General features: G+C 42.8%; 1 protein-coding gene across 1 annotated transcript in view; it reads left to right on the top strand.

Moving 5' to 3' along the window:
• Positions 1–8,591: 8,591 nt before the first annotated feature.
• COL9A1 (collagen type IX alpha 1 chain) overlaps positions 8,592–13,532 on the top strand; it is a 132,667-nt gene continuing 127,726 nt past the window's right edge. Inside the window, exons 1-4 of the mRNA XM_019520334.1 lie at positions 8,592–8,695; positions 9,014–9,087; positions 10,371–10,448; positions 10,572–10,704. Of these exons, the coding sequence (XP_019375879.1) occupies positions 8,682–8,695; positions 9,014–9,087; positions 10,371–10,448; positions 10,572–10,704 (299 nt within the window). The 5' untranslated portion in view covers positions 8,592–8,681. The remainder of the gene's footprint in view (positions 8,696–9,013; positions 9,088–10,370; positions 10,449–10,571; positions 10,705–13,532) is intronic.

Raw genomic sequence — 13,532 nt, forward strand, 5'->3', positions numbered from 1 at the left:
TGGGTTGGGAAGAAAGGAAGAGTTGGGAAGGAGGAAGGAAGAGTCAGGAAGGGGGAAGGTTGCTGGTGTCCAGGAGGGTTTGGCAGCATAAGGGAGGCTTGCAGGATCTTTGGGGCAGGGCTTGGGCTAATGTAGGGACTTTCCCCACTCTCCTGGGACCATGGACTATTTTTAGCCCCTAACCTCCCTGCACCCCCAGATAAACAACCTCCCCTGCAAACCTACCCCCCCATCCCTCCTGCCCTTCCCCCAACCAGGACTTACTTCCGTTGCTCCTGGCATCAGTGAATGCTGATAAAACTAGCACCGGGAGTAGCTTGCGGGATGGGGAGGGTGGGGGTTAGCTGGGGGAGTTAGGTGGGGGTTAGCTGGTGGGGAAGGTTGAGTTGCTAAAAAGAGCCTGGTGCCAGTAAGGCAGGTAGGAAAAGCCAGTGGCTGGCCTTTCCCAGCCCTGGGGCTGTGCTGGGAACAGTACAGAAGTTTGGGTGAGTTAGATCGATCTAAAAATGGCCAACCTGATCTAAGTTAGATTACCTCAGAGTAGGGTTAACTTAGATGGGGTTAGCCATTTTTAGACCAGTCTAACTTTCTTGGAACTTCTGTACAGTTTGTACTTAGATTGACCTAACTAGGTATCTAAGTGTAAGGTCCACACTTGGATGAACTAAGTTAGATTGGGTGGCCATTTTTAATGTGATCTAGCTTCCCCCTAACTCCCCTGAATGTCTGTATGCACCCAAGGTGCAATTAACTGGGTGAAGTGCTGCTTTCCTCCACTGACCCATGGAAGCAGGCAGTAGAGAGTCAGGGAGCCAGCTGGCAGGCAGAGGTACTGTGGGATGCTGGCCGAGCTTCCTGGAGAATACAGCCACAGCAGAGGCCCAGGGATTGTGAATATAAGACATTTTTTTCCTGGTGCCTTAGTGGGAGCAGTGTGGGAAGGAAGCATGCCATGAGGAAAAAAACCTGTGACAGACAAGGCTGAGGGTAGGGCAGGCTTTGTGGGAAGAGTTGTAGAAGATCCATCTTCAAACATAATCACTGTCAGAAATAACCATGCACTAATTTTACTCCAGTGATTATTTTTAACTACGAGTCATTATACTATGTTTGCATAAGGAGAAGGGATAGCAATTATGCGTGAAATCCTGACTCCATTTAAATCAGTAAAAATATTTCTACTTGCTTGAATGAGAACAGGCTTTGACTGAAGGAGGATTTAATGACAGTAAAATAAATTAGTGTTGCTGCAGCCTTTAAGAGCTGCTATCATGGAACTGAGTTTCACTGTTTGAAGGAGTACAAAGGGCCCTGGTTATAAAAACCACAATGTAAGATCAGATAACGAGTGTGTTTTCAAATGACTCTGATTGAGTTTAGAACATATTTTATTTTCCTACTTCTGTTAGAACTTTGAAGAATATGTTTTTTAGTTGTCAGGACTGGCGCTTTGTCATGCCTGGGGGAATACTCACATACCACACAGTTTCAGAGGCTGGGGACAGCAAAATAAGCAAGGGAAAGATCCAGGCAAGCAGAAATCCCTGGAGACATTTTTAAATGTCACAGAACACATGTGCAAGTATTTTGAAAACTCTTGTGCAGAAGTTAGGTTTGGGATCTTTTGAATTTTGAGACCAAGACTTAATTGATGGAGTCTGATCATTTTTGAGTATTTTTACAGAGCAATTGCTGCACTTTATACTCGTCACATATATTATCATATAATCATGTTTTATATGTGCTCCTGACCTCATTTACATTGGTGTCAATCAGCATATTCACTGACATCAATAGATTTATGCTGGTATAGAAGTAGTATGCATGAGATCAGACTTCAACCCTTTGCTGAAACCTAGCTGTATTTGTTTTAATCTTAGCAGAAGTTTGATTATTTTCTGCTTAGCATTTTCCTTTGATTTTTCTCTGTAATTTCTCTAGAAAATAAAATTTGCTCAATTTAAGATAATTGGAATTGCTGATTTTAAGGCTAGGGGATAATCACTGCTTGGTACCCCTGGAGCTAAAGTACACATCTTCTGACCTGGAATTAAATGAAAATGGGAAAGATATCACAATCAAGACTTTAATTTAAAGGCATAGGAACTGCAAGCCCCATCCTCAAAGGGACGTGTTGAGACCAGAAGGATAGGCAGGCATGTTATCTGTTAAATTGGCTGTAATTTATGTATTTCTTTACTTTGCTCTTTCAGATAACTATTTGTTTTTCTTCACAACTACTTTTTGGAGGAAATAGAACTTACAGGCTGATTTTGGTGACCCTTCAATGAAGTTACATCAGATAGACACCTGTGTTAAAGGGATCAGAATGTGATCCTATAGGTTTCTGTGTTGGGTTTTTTTGAGTGAAGGATACTAGAGAGATGCTATCTGATTTTTACATAAATTGGAACCTGACATCTAGGAGAGAAAAGTAACTTTTCTCTCTCTGCCAAAATTCATATAACTGGACACAAAAGAAATTTTTTTTTAAGATGGAAGTAGTAACTTATTGGATAATAAGATTATTTGTTAAATTTTAATGTTGTGTTAGAGCCTGACAAGGATTATAGTGTCATTGTCAGTTCAATTCTCCCATGTTTCTACATGTTAGTTTAATTATTTGTTATTGGTTGAATAAGAAGTGATTGATGTTGGTGCAAGTTTTGCCACTGATGCAAATGAAATCAGTTGCAAGTCCAGTGCAGCTTAACTCTTATAATGAGTATCAATGAGAAGAACTTTCGGAAATGCAATCCCTCAGCTCACATATAGCTATTATCTAACAATCAGAACATGGAGAGCCAAATATAATCTGGGGTAAGAAGGAATAAATTTACTAAAGTCAATGAAGTTATGACTGATTCCAGTAGGGGTCTGATACTGCTCCAGTTAAAATCAAAAGAGAGACAGGGAAAATGATATATGTAACACTAAAAACTTTTTTTTTCTTTTGTAGCTAGGTCACAGTGTATGGGGAACAGATGGTGAGAGTAATTTGGAGGGGAGAATAAATAAGAAATTCAGGCCCCTCCACAAAATATGAATTCCCATGTCAGTAACTTTGGGTATGGACATACGACAGGTTTACTCTGGAGTAATCTACCCTAGACTTTACTGTATAGTAAATTTATTTTCCAGTTAGGAGCAGATAAATGACCCCAGCTGTTTTCTAATGCTCCCATCCAGTCAACAAATTAAGCATGTGAATAGTCTCATAGGATTAACCACATATTTAGAAATTATGATCATGGAAAACAGTTAAGAGACATGCTTAAATTTAAACTAACACGTGTAAACTCCCATCCAGACACGTGTAAACTCCCATCCAGATTAAAGATGCTGAATTTCTGGTTTTACTTGATTGGCACTCTAACAGGACACCATCCCCAGGGGTGGCCATAAACCCCCAGAGGCCCAAAACTTCTCTTTTTGCTCTGCTCACTCTGCGAACAATCTCCCTTTCGCTTGCCTGCCACATTTTGATGTCTTTTATGGTTATAAAAGGGAGGCTGCTTCCAGAGCTTCCCAGACCTGGTCTTGCTCTAAGGAACACTTGGTGGTTGTGGTCCCTTGCCTCAAGGGCTAATTGCATGGCTCCATACCTTCCCTACACTATGCCCCATGCCTCACAGACTTTGAGTGACCAATTGGGTAGGACACTTGTCCCTTCATTTCCAGGCCACCCTAGGCCCTCCTTCCTTTGTTGGGGTTTTAGCTTCCCTGGTTTCCACTCCTGTACTCTGGCTGGTCCCGCAGCCCAGGCTCCCTGCTCTAGGCCTAGCTTCTGGGCCCCAGTCCCCACTCTGCCTTGAATCTGCCCCCAGCAGGGCCCAAGAAAATCATGTGCCCCAAGGTCACTAATGGGACCTCCAAACTACCCCTCTAGTCTCAAACCCAAGCCACTGGTATTAACGTAAAAAATGAAGGCTACTTGCCTGCTTAGCAAGTCTCTCTTCCTCTCTCTCTTTCTCTCTTCCCCACCCTACCAGGTAGCTCTTTGTTGCTCCCAGACCTGAAGAGCTGCTCTTCCAGCCTCGTTGTAGATTTAGGGGCCCCGCCTTTCTGCTGACAGGAGCTCTGCACTCCATGACTCTCAGGACTCGCCTCCTTGACTGGCTTGATCCTAGGGTTTATACAACTGTTGCCTGAGTCCGCTTATGGTCACGTGAGGCCCTAGTCAGCTGACCTGGCTGTCCTTTAACCCCTGCTCTGCTGGTTGCCTGGGTTATAAAGACTCTGCCCTTAGACGGGCAGCACCAGCGCCCAGTAACAGGGCCAGAGTTCTCTGTTACAGGCACCTATAGGGTTTTTGAAATAGATAAATAGATGCTATTCTAGCACCCAGCCATTAGATGGCAGGGGAGGCAGTTTATATTGTGCAAATGGCCACTCTGGAGTGAAATTGGCAGTGGTAGCAGGCTCATGACAGGTACACTGGAGTATCTTTACTTAGAGCCACTTTATAGCAGAGAACAACATTTTTAAAATAAATTTGTGTGTTTTGTGCCCACTCCACTTTTTCTTTGGGATAAATGGAAAATACCATATCCACTCAAATAGAAGATGACCCTGATTATAAGATGACCTCCCAATAATTAGATTCTATTCATGGAAAATTTATAAATTATAATTTTTCACGTGTAGAAGCTAAGTATCATCCAGGTTACAATAGCTACAACCGTGCACCTGCATGCCCACATGCCTATCACCATCTCTTTTATCGATCACAGTTATGAAGAAAACTGCTTCAGTGCACTCTGTACATGACCAGGTTGGATGACTTGCTCTGAGTCAGGGAAGACCAGCATGGTGTGCAGAAGCACGGGTAACAACACCGCCCTGATGAGTGCCATGCACCCCCTCATTGATGTGTGGACCATACTCCACAGTCTCTCAGTCTACTTAATTTTGGCTTGGGTCTTTTCCCATGCCTTCTGCCTGTTCAGTTCTGGGTCAAACTCCACCCTGAAGCTCTTTATCCCCTTCCGGGGGATGGATACCCCCAGAGCTGACAGGTCCCCAAATTTGCCCAGTACCAGGCAGGTACTCTTGGTCACGTTAGGCTTGGCTCTTGCTGCCACTCCATATACCAGAGTGTGTTGTTACACTATTTCCAGTGACCACTTGTCACTGCACAGGACATTGAGATTATCCATGTCCCTTGTTTCTGCCTCACTTCCCCCAGGCATCTTCACTTTGCTGATCCCAGAATCTCATCAAAGCACCTATAACAGACTTAAAGCACTCAGACAAGACTTCAGCCATCAGTTTATAGTCAAAGTTATGAGTTTCCAGTTCTTCAAATCCTCCCTCACCCTTTCTTATAAAGAAGGGCTATGAGGCCCTGATGCATCCCAGCCCTGGTGGCCCTCCTGTAGCTGCTCTCTATATACCTCCAGCAGGTCCAGGCCTACCTGGTCCTAGAAGGTGACATTGAACTCCATCTTCTCCAGGAGTCTTACTGTTCTTGAAGCTGTGGAAAGTCTCGGTGACTTCCTCCAGTGGCCACACCTCCATCAGCTTCTGGTTCTCATCCCCCCACAAGGACCTGGGTGACCTCCTGCAGGCCCCTGGGTCCTCTGGGCATTTGTGTACAGATACTGGTAGAAGGCTGCTGCCATGCCTAGCATCCCTTCACTCAACTGGTGCTCCACTCCCACACCATCTACCAAGCTGGTCATGGCTTCCCTCTTGGCTTTCCTTAACTTGCTGAAGTAAGCAGATCACTCTTTCCACTCTTCCACCCAGAGGCTCTGGCCCTGTTCCCTGTACCAGGCTCCAGTCTGAGCTTTTATCTCCTGCTTGGTGTCCTTCACATCCCAGCCTCAGGCTATCTGCTTGTGCAGGCTCTGCAACTTGCAGTTTAGGCATTCATAGTACCTCCTCTAGAATAAAGTTCACCTCCTGCTGGCCTGTTGGAAGAAGGGTCCTGCTCTGTTTTTAACACTGGCCCACTACCCTGCGGTTCCAGTACCCAGCTCTGAGGATCCTCCATCCTGTATAGCACTTCATGAACTCCCACTGAATCTTTTCATCATCCAGGAGGCTCACATTCAACTTCCACACACCCCTGCTCCTCTTGGGCTACCTCCCATCTCTGCTTTCGCTGTCAGGAGGCAGTGATCTGACAGGTGTGGATTTGACGTTCACTACTGTCCACTCTGCAGGAAGGAAGACGAAGTCTATGTGTGACCTTGTCTGTCCCATGGGGTCCACCTGGGTGAAATTTTCCCTGGGTCCTTGGGCTCCCTTGCTCACATCCATCAGGCTATGGTCACAGGCAAGCTTCTTCAACTGCCTGGAGAATCTGTCCAAGCCTGTCTTTTGTCCTCTCCTTATTCTGTCTCCCTCTTTGATGATGTCATTGAAATATTGTGTGATCACCACTGGCTGGGTACTGGCCTTTGCCACACTCATGTTCTCTAGAAAGACACACCTGGCTTTTTTCTTTGTTTGCTGGGACAAATTTCCCTCCCCTTGTTTCAAAGGTGGCTTGTAATGGCCTGCCTGCAGTAATCTCCCTATGCTGTAGAGGTCTCACTTTTTCTCCTTGCAGCAAGATAGCCATGCCTGCTGATCTATTGTCATTAGTTACTGACCCCAAGGAGAAGCCATGTGGCCATCATTTTTCAAACAAAGCATAATTTTTAGAGCTGGACAAGCCACATTCCATAACACACATGATATCTGCTTGCAACTAGTCCAGGCACTGGCATATAGTGTCCCATTTCATTTTCTTTATCAGGCTCCATACATTTACTGAGGCTATTAGGATCGCCATGATAGAAGCTGTGATTGGGGAGGTGGGCAGTAGATTGCACTTGATTTTTAAAAAAATATATTTTGCTTGGAACTACATACTTTTTAATTAAATGAAAACTGATAATTTGATGAACATGGGACTATATTGATCAATGTACGAAAAAGTCATATTGCCATATACTGGTCAAATGAGACCCTGCTTTCCCCAATCAACCAATTTTTTCTGATTAGTGGTAAACACCAGTCTTCTGGCTGCTCACTTTTTTTTCCTCAGGTGTTTCATGCATATATACTTTAATCTTTTTCACTTTCTACATCTATAAAAGCAAATTTGAATGGGTTTATATGTGTCTATTGGCAATGTGTAGGGGGTGCACATGGGTGTATGTGCCCCCCCGAGATTGGCGGCTGCCTCTGCGGGTGGTTGCCGACTGCCCATCAGTGCCCCCCGCCCCCCCGCCCCTGTTGCTGCTGTTGCCGTGGCTGCCTGCAGGAGCTCCCCACTCACCGCTGCCATGCTCACCATTTCCATCACCTGTGGGCAGTTGCCGTGCCCCCCACAGCCTCCAGGGGCATGTGTCATTTATGTATGTGTCTGAGAACATATCAAATGAATTATCTCTAGGAACAGCAAGCTCATAAGCCAGGACCAAGAAGCTGCAGGCTTGTTAGCTACATAGGACATTTTTACACATGTAAGTGCCTCAGCGCCAGGTGCTTTGAAAAGTGCCCAGTGCTGCAACACTTGCAGTTGTATAAGTGGTGAAATGTGTGTCAGCACTGAGAAAATGGCAGCGGCATGCTTTTGAACTAAAACACATTATAGGTGCTTTAGTTCAAAAGTGCACCACCACCATTTTCTGTGTGCTGATGCACATTTCACCACTTTTACAACTGCATGTAGCACAGCATAGTCCACCTCAGCTTGTGTGCAGAGCAGACTCAATTAATAGTCCGCTTGGAAGCAGCAGCTCTCCAGTGCGGCACAGGACACGAGTCTACACAAGCATGGCCGTGTCTACACGAGAAGCTGACTGCACAGTAGTCCGTGACTACTGCACAGCAGTGTCATGTGGCAGAAAGCCTGATGCAATGCTATTGTGCAATAGTTTTGGGCTACTGCACAGTCAGCATCAAGAAAAAGCTGTTTGGCGACACTCCTACACAGTAACTCCAGCTACTGTGCAGTCATTTAGTACTTGTACAAACAACCACTAAATGACTGCACAGTAATGACTGCACAGTCAGAATCTCATACAGACATGGCCAGGGTGTATTTCTACCTGAGTTTAAGCTATTAAATAGATTTTAAAATGATTATTTCTATTTAGAAGCCTGACTCTGCTACATCTCTGGGATCAAGCTAGGATAGTCTAACAGGGAACCAGTGAGAAGTGAAAGGCTCTTCTTTCTAAACTTAGGTATACTGTGACCTTTCCTAAATCCAAATTGTGAAAATATACACACTATTGTATGGTCACCTGCTTCCTCAAGACTCTTAAATGCATCTTTCTCTTTCACCTGTTTTCCCCCACCCAGCAGACCCTATTCCTGGATGGGTGGTATTGTTTAAATCATGTTCCTGACTTTATATGTCTCTACCCTGAGACTGGCATAAACTGCAGCCTTTTCTCTGCTCTCGTTGGCTTTTTTATATCCCAGCTAATTCATGAGATCCGCCCTCAACCCCATCAAGACACAGATGGCTGTCTAGCCCCCACCTCCTTTTCTCCTCAGAATTAAAACAGTCCCAGCAGCCTGAGCCTCATTCTCTCCTGGAGCCCTGCACAGGGAGAAAGAACACAGCTTTCATCTTTTTCTGTTTTCTTTGAGGGGGCTAATGACAGGAGATCACAGGGCATAAGTATACCCCCCAAATACTCACATGAGAGAGCTGAAAAAAACCAGGAGAGAAAATGAAAAGCAACTGGTAAGAGAACAAGGGACACTTGTAAGAGATTAGTAGTTAACAAATGAGAGCATTTAAAATTGTTTTTACCAGCTGTCTTCTCTATTTTTATTTTCATGACAGTTTTATATGTAAGATATAGAAACTGAGACAACATCATAGACATATTTTGTTGCACTGACAAAGATAAAAAGCTTTGCTCTAAAAAGGTTTTCTTGCCAACTGTGCTAGTAAATCTCTAATTCATGTTTTTATGTATTTAATGTGCATGACCATGAGATGAAAGTTGATCATAGAATCTATCAGGAACTGTAAATTCATGTTTAATTTTTTTCACAGGCAACTTCCAGCTTTCTTGTACATATGTAGTTTTCTGGGGTCTTTGGTGTCAGCTACTGTTCAGCATCAAACAAGTAAGGGTATAGCCTATATCTGTATTGTATTTCACTGCGACCTTGACCATCACAATTTACTCTGTACTTAGTTACTAACTTCATTTAATTATGGAACTAAATAAATGCGTATGTGAGAGAGACTGTTATTTTGGGTTATCAGTTAGGTTTTACACTTTATTTCTTTCCACGGTTTCGCAGTCATTCTGGTTTATCTTCCTGCTTTCTAAACAGAGTAGGGTATAAGTACATTTCTAACGTTAGGATCATAGTCTGGAAATAGATGGTAGGTATGGAATGCGTTCTTCTGCACCTCTAGTTAGAGATGTTCTTCTGGTAGATGTGGCAGAACACTAGGTCCACTCTAGGATGGATAAATGACTGGATGTCAGCCACATATCTGTTTAAATAATATAGAATAAGGCCATTTCTAAGGTGTAAAATGTTAACTCACCATTTCCTTTACGTCTATGCTATGAGAAGGAAACTCACTTTTATGGTTGAGTCCTTGCAGAATACAAGAGGCTCTCTGTAGGCTGGGAAGGCATGTCCTTCCAACTTGTACACTCCTTTCTTCCCTATCCAGAATCTACTAAAATTTTCCAGATTGCCTTGGTGCTGGGCTTGGGCAAAACTCTTAAATGATTTTGAGTAAATGTTTATTTTTCTGCTTTCCATCTTTAAGATTGGGGGCTGGGGTTTCTTTCAGTGATGCCTTTATACAGATAGTATTTTAAAAACTGAGCTCTGTGTTTAGCTTCCCAAGAGAATTTCTTTTACACGCTTGTTCATGTTCATAAAAAGACCCTGTAAGTCCCTCTGGCCCCCACCCAATGCTTCCCCAGGGCTTGTTATGTGATCAAACATGGCAAAGATGAGGTTGGGAATACCTGGAATATCAAGGAGGGGGGAAGGGATGCCAATAGCATCACTTCTCAACAGCTACCTTAGCTGGCATAAAGTTTGTCTGAGTTTGCTTTAAATTAGGGATGATGTAGATTCAGCTAACTAGCATTTATTTAAGTTTGCCTAAACCACCAGAGTTTATGAACCAGTGCCTCCATATATCACAAGCTTCTTTTTGCTGGGACAGCTGCTTCTCAAAAGTAGAGCTGGAGCAGGAAGAATTACAGCATCTTTATACATTAAAGATTTAAGAAAAAATGTAAAAGTAAACAAAGTCAAGTGATATTAATGAATTTGAGAACCTTTATTAGCAGATGCTATCCTTTTAGGCCACAGATCTCAAGTTGAATTTCAGGCAGTGTGATGAAAAAGGATTACAAGTTTTCTCTTTTTTGCAGGATTTCCAGTCACTTTTGCTTCTAACCAAAACACCGATCTTTGCCCAACAATCAGGATTGGCCAAGATGACTTGCCAGGCAAGTAGGAACTTCATTTTACAAGTTAAAAGACTGCTTTTTAGAAGTGATCAGGCTACATTCAGCTTTGTGATCTTCAGTGGTCAAATGAAAATTCTGGATGTGTGTGTTTGGTTTTTGTAGGTTATGACCTGATTTCTCAGTTCCAGATAGATAAAGCTGCCTCCCGAGGAGTTATCCAGAGAGTGGTAGGCTCCACAGCTTTACAGGTGGCTTATAAATTTGGCAGCAATGTCGACTTCAGGATCCCAACCAGGTAATACATTTGGTTGTTTTACTTTAAAAGAATATTTTAGCATATTATCTACTTCATATTACCCTATAAGTAAGCTTGATACCAGTTCTTTAGCTGGATTTAGCAAAGCTTCTGGAATGAGTACAGTTTATCCTGTTCATCTTTTTGGTTTCAGGTGATGATACCAGATTTTATTGACCTGCTAGAAACAGGGACCTCTGCCAGCTCCCTTTTCCTACCAGGTATACTGCTCAACAAGACTGGAATTTTGCTGCTTGAAATGCTCAGTAGCTAGAGAGGAACAGGAGAAGGGAGCAAGGCAGAAGGAAGATTCCTTGGGTGAGAAAGGTTCATAACATGTACGCAGAGATCATGGTCATCAAGTGAGGGCATCTGTGTTCTGATGGATGGTCACAGGGTGAAGTAAGAAGGGTGACTGACTACACAGCAGTTTAGTCTCATTTGGGTAGGATACACACCTGCTTCCCTGTCAGTGTCAATAATATGAGTTAGAGAAATTGAAAACCACTATTCTATGTATCCCAGATTGCAATGGGAAATTGGATTTTGAGATCCACTTGCATTTGCATGTTATGGACTGGATCCTTAGTTAGAAATGACCTCTGCCTAGCATAGGACCAGAAATGATATAGGGGTAAAGAGGGCTGGGAAAAACCAGGGGCTATTTTAGCTCCTACTTAGAATAGCCTCGGTTCTCCTGGCTAGTGCTACCCCTCAAGGTGCTTTTATTTAGCTAGGGATCACTGGAGATCAAGATGCTAATGTCACATCAGAACTGGCTCAGATATTTCCTATCCTGCTCCAATATACCCTGGCTGCTATGTTCTTAGCTGGTAGATTGAAAGCTTTTTTACAGTTTAGCTGGCTAAACTGGATTTACGGCAACTTTATAGCATTATATCAGTACAAAATAGTTGATGTGCATAGGTAAATCTGGTCCTTAATAGCTATGACAAACATGGAGTCTTGGGACATTAAAAAGGGGTGATTCATAGCTTGTCAATGGGGTACAGAACTCCTTTTTTCTCTAAAGATATCCAGAGTTTTTAGGCTTCAGGATGGTTGAACTGTTATATAAAAAAGTTATTTTAGGTCATTCAAATATATTGGTGTAGAGGTGATTTAGGGGGGAACCTATGGGTAACTAAGGGCTTGTTCCACTGCAGTGTTAGCTTATGGTAACTCAAATGTCATCTGTGACCTGACTCTTTGTCGAAATGCAAAAATCTTCAGCTCATGTTATGTAGTACTCTTAACTCAAACTAGCTGGTCTATTGTGGGAGCTTGGCTGAAACTTGAGTGTTCTTGGCATGCAGTATAGTAATACTGCAACTCATTCCTGATACTCCAATCCTTCTGTGCAGGTCCAGTGCTATTTTGCAGTTCTTTACTCTGACTTGTGCTAAGCTAATTCAAAATGAGCAAAGAGAACTCAAACTAACACTACAGTAAAGGCATGCCCAAGGACAACACAAAGTTCCAGTGAAAGTCTAAAAAAACTCCTCTAAAAGTTGTCTCTAATGTGGTGTGGTATATGGCTTTTATTGGCATGAATTTTGGGTGGCTGAATTATGCAAGAGCATTAAAGCAGTGAGCGAGCTATGCATACCACCCCAAATCCACCCCAGATGAAACTGAAATGTCTTTGATGTGACCTGCATAATTCTGCCTTTGTCAGTCCTGTGTAATTCAGCCATCTCAAATTCCTCCTAATACATATCCCTTAGACCTCACCACACTATTACTTATTCATATATAAAATGTTTAATAATATTTTAAATATTTGCTTGGGTAAACCAGCCAATGATTACTTCCCAGATGCTGGAAGAGTATTTTCTTATGCACACTCCTTTTTCCTGTGATCTGTCTGGTTTTGCATTGAAAGCTGCACTGTCGTCTTTGCTTAGGAAAAGATTATAGGCAATCATTGAATGCAGGGCCACCTGGTGGCTCTACTGAGTTATAGCAGTGCTGTTTATTTGCAAAGGTGCTGAAATGCAGCCACAAGTGGCCTTGGTAGGCTTGATCCTGCACTCATTACTCCGTGTGTAAAGGGAACTTAACATCCACCTAATGAATTGCATCCATTCTACACTGTCCTGGCATGAAGTATAATTGGACTTTTAATTCTCTGAGTCAAAGCACAAACTACATAGTACAGCTACGGCTGACTGGTGAAAAACAAAGGATCTTAAGGCAGTCCTAATCAAAAGAGCAAAGCTGCCAGGTGAACAACCTCAGCCAGTAACTACATCAAACAGTTTCCTGTTCAATATCTGCCCTTTTGCTGGAATTTATTTACATGCTTCAATTACTGTGTTGCTTTCTTGGTCCATGATTATGAAACTGAATTGTACCATGGAAACTGTGATCAGTTTGCTTCATGTAGTATGAAGGATCATCCTCACAGAAAATGTTTCTTGGGGTGCAGCACATGAAAGTCACTGAGAATCTGTACAGGGCAGAGATGTGGGGAGAGAGAAAAGTGAAAATGCCACTACGCCCATTATCAGTGGGTAGGATGTGACCCTTAATATCCAACTAATGCTTATCAGGAAAAGGCAATTTTTTCAGGTTAAATAGTGAAGACTATGGTCTCCTCCATGTATTGGAGCATTTTATAATAGCTGCAGCATGGGGGTAAAGGCTCTGTCAGAGCAATGTTATTCAGCACATTTATTCAGCATTTCCTTGAGGAATTTAATATGCCTTTTCACAGAGATCCTTTAAAAAACATGAATTTTTATCCCACATCCTTTGGCAGTTGCCAAATTCTCCACTGTTAATTACACAAGACAATTAATGATGAAGGGTATGATTGGGGTAGC

Source organism: Gavialis gangeticus, unplaced genomic scaffold (genome assembly GCF_001723915.1).
Source record: "Gavialis gangeticus isolate Ggan-Ray unplaced genomic scaffold, GavGan_comp1, whole genome shotgun sequence".
Lineage (NCBI taxonomy): Eukaryota > Metazoa > Chordata > Crocodylia > Gavialidae > Gavialis > Gavialis gangeticus.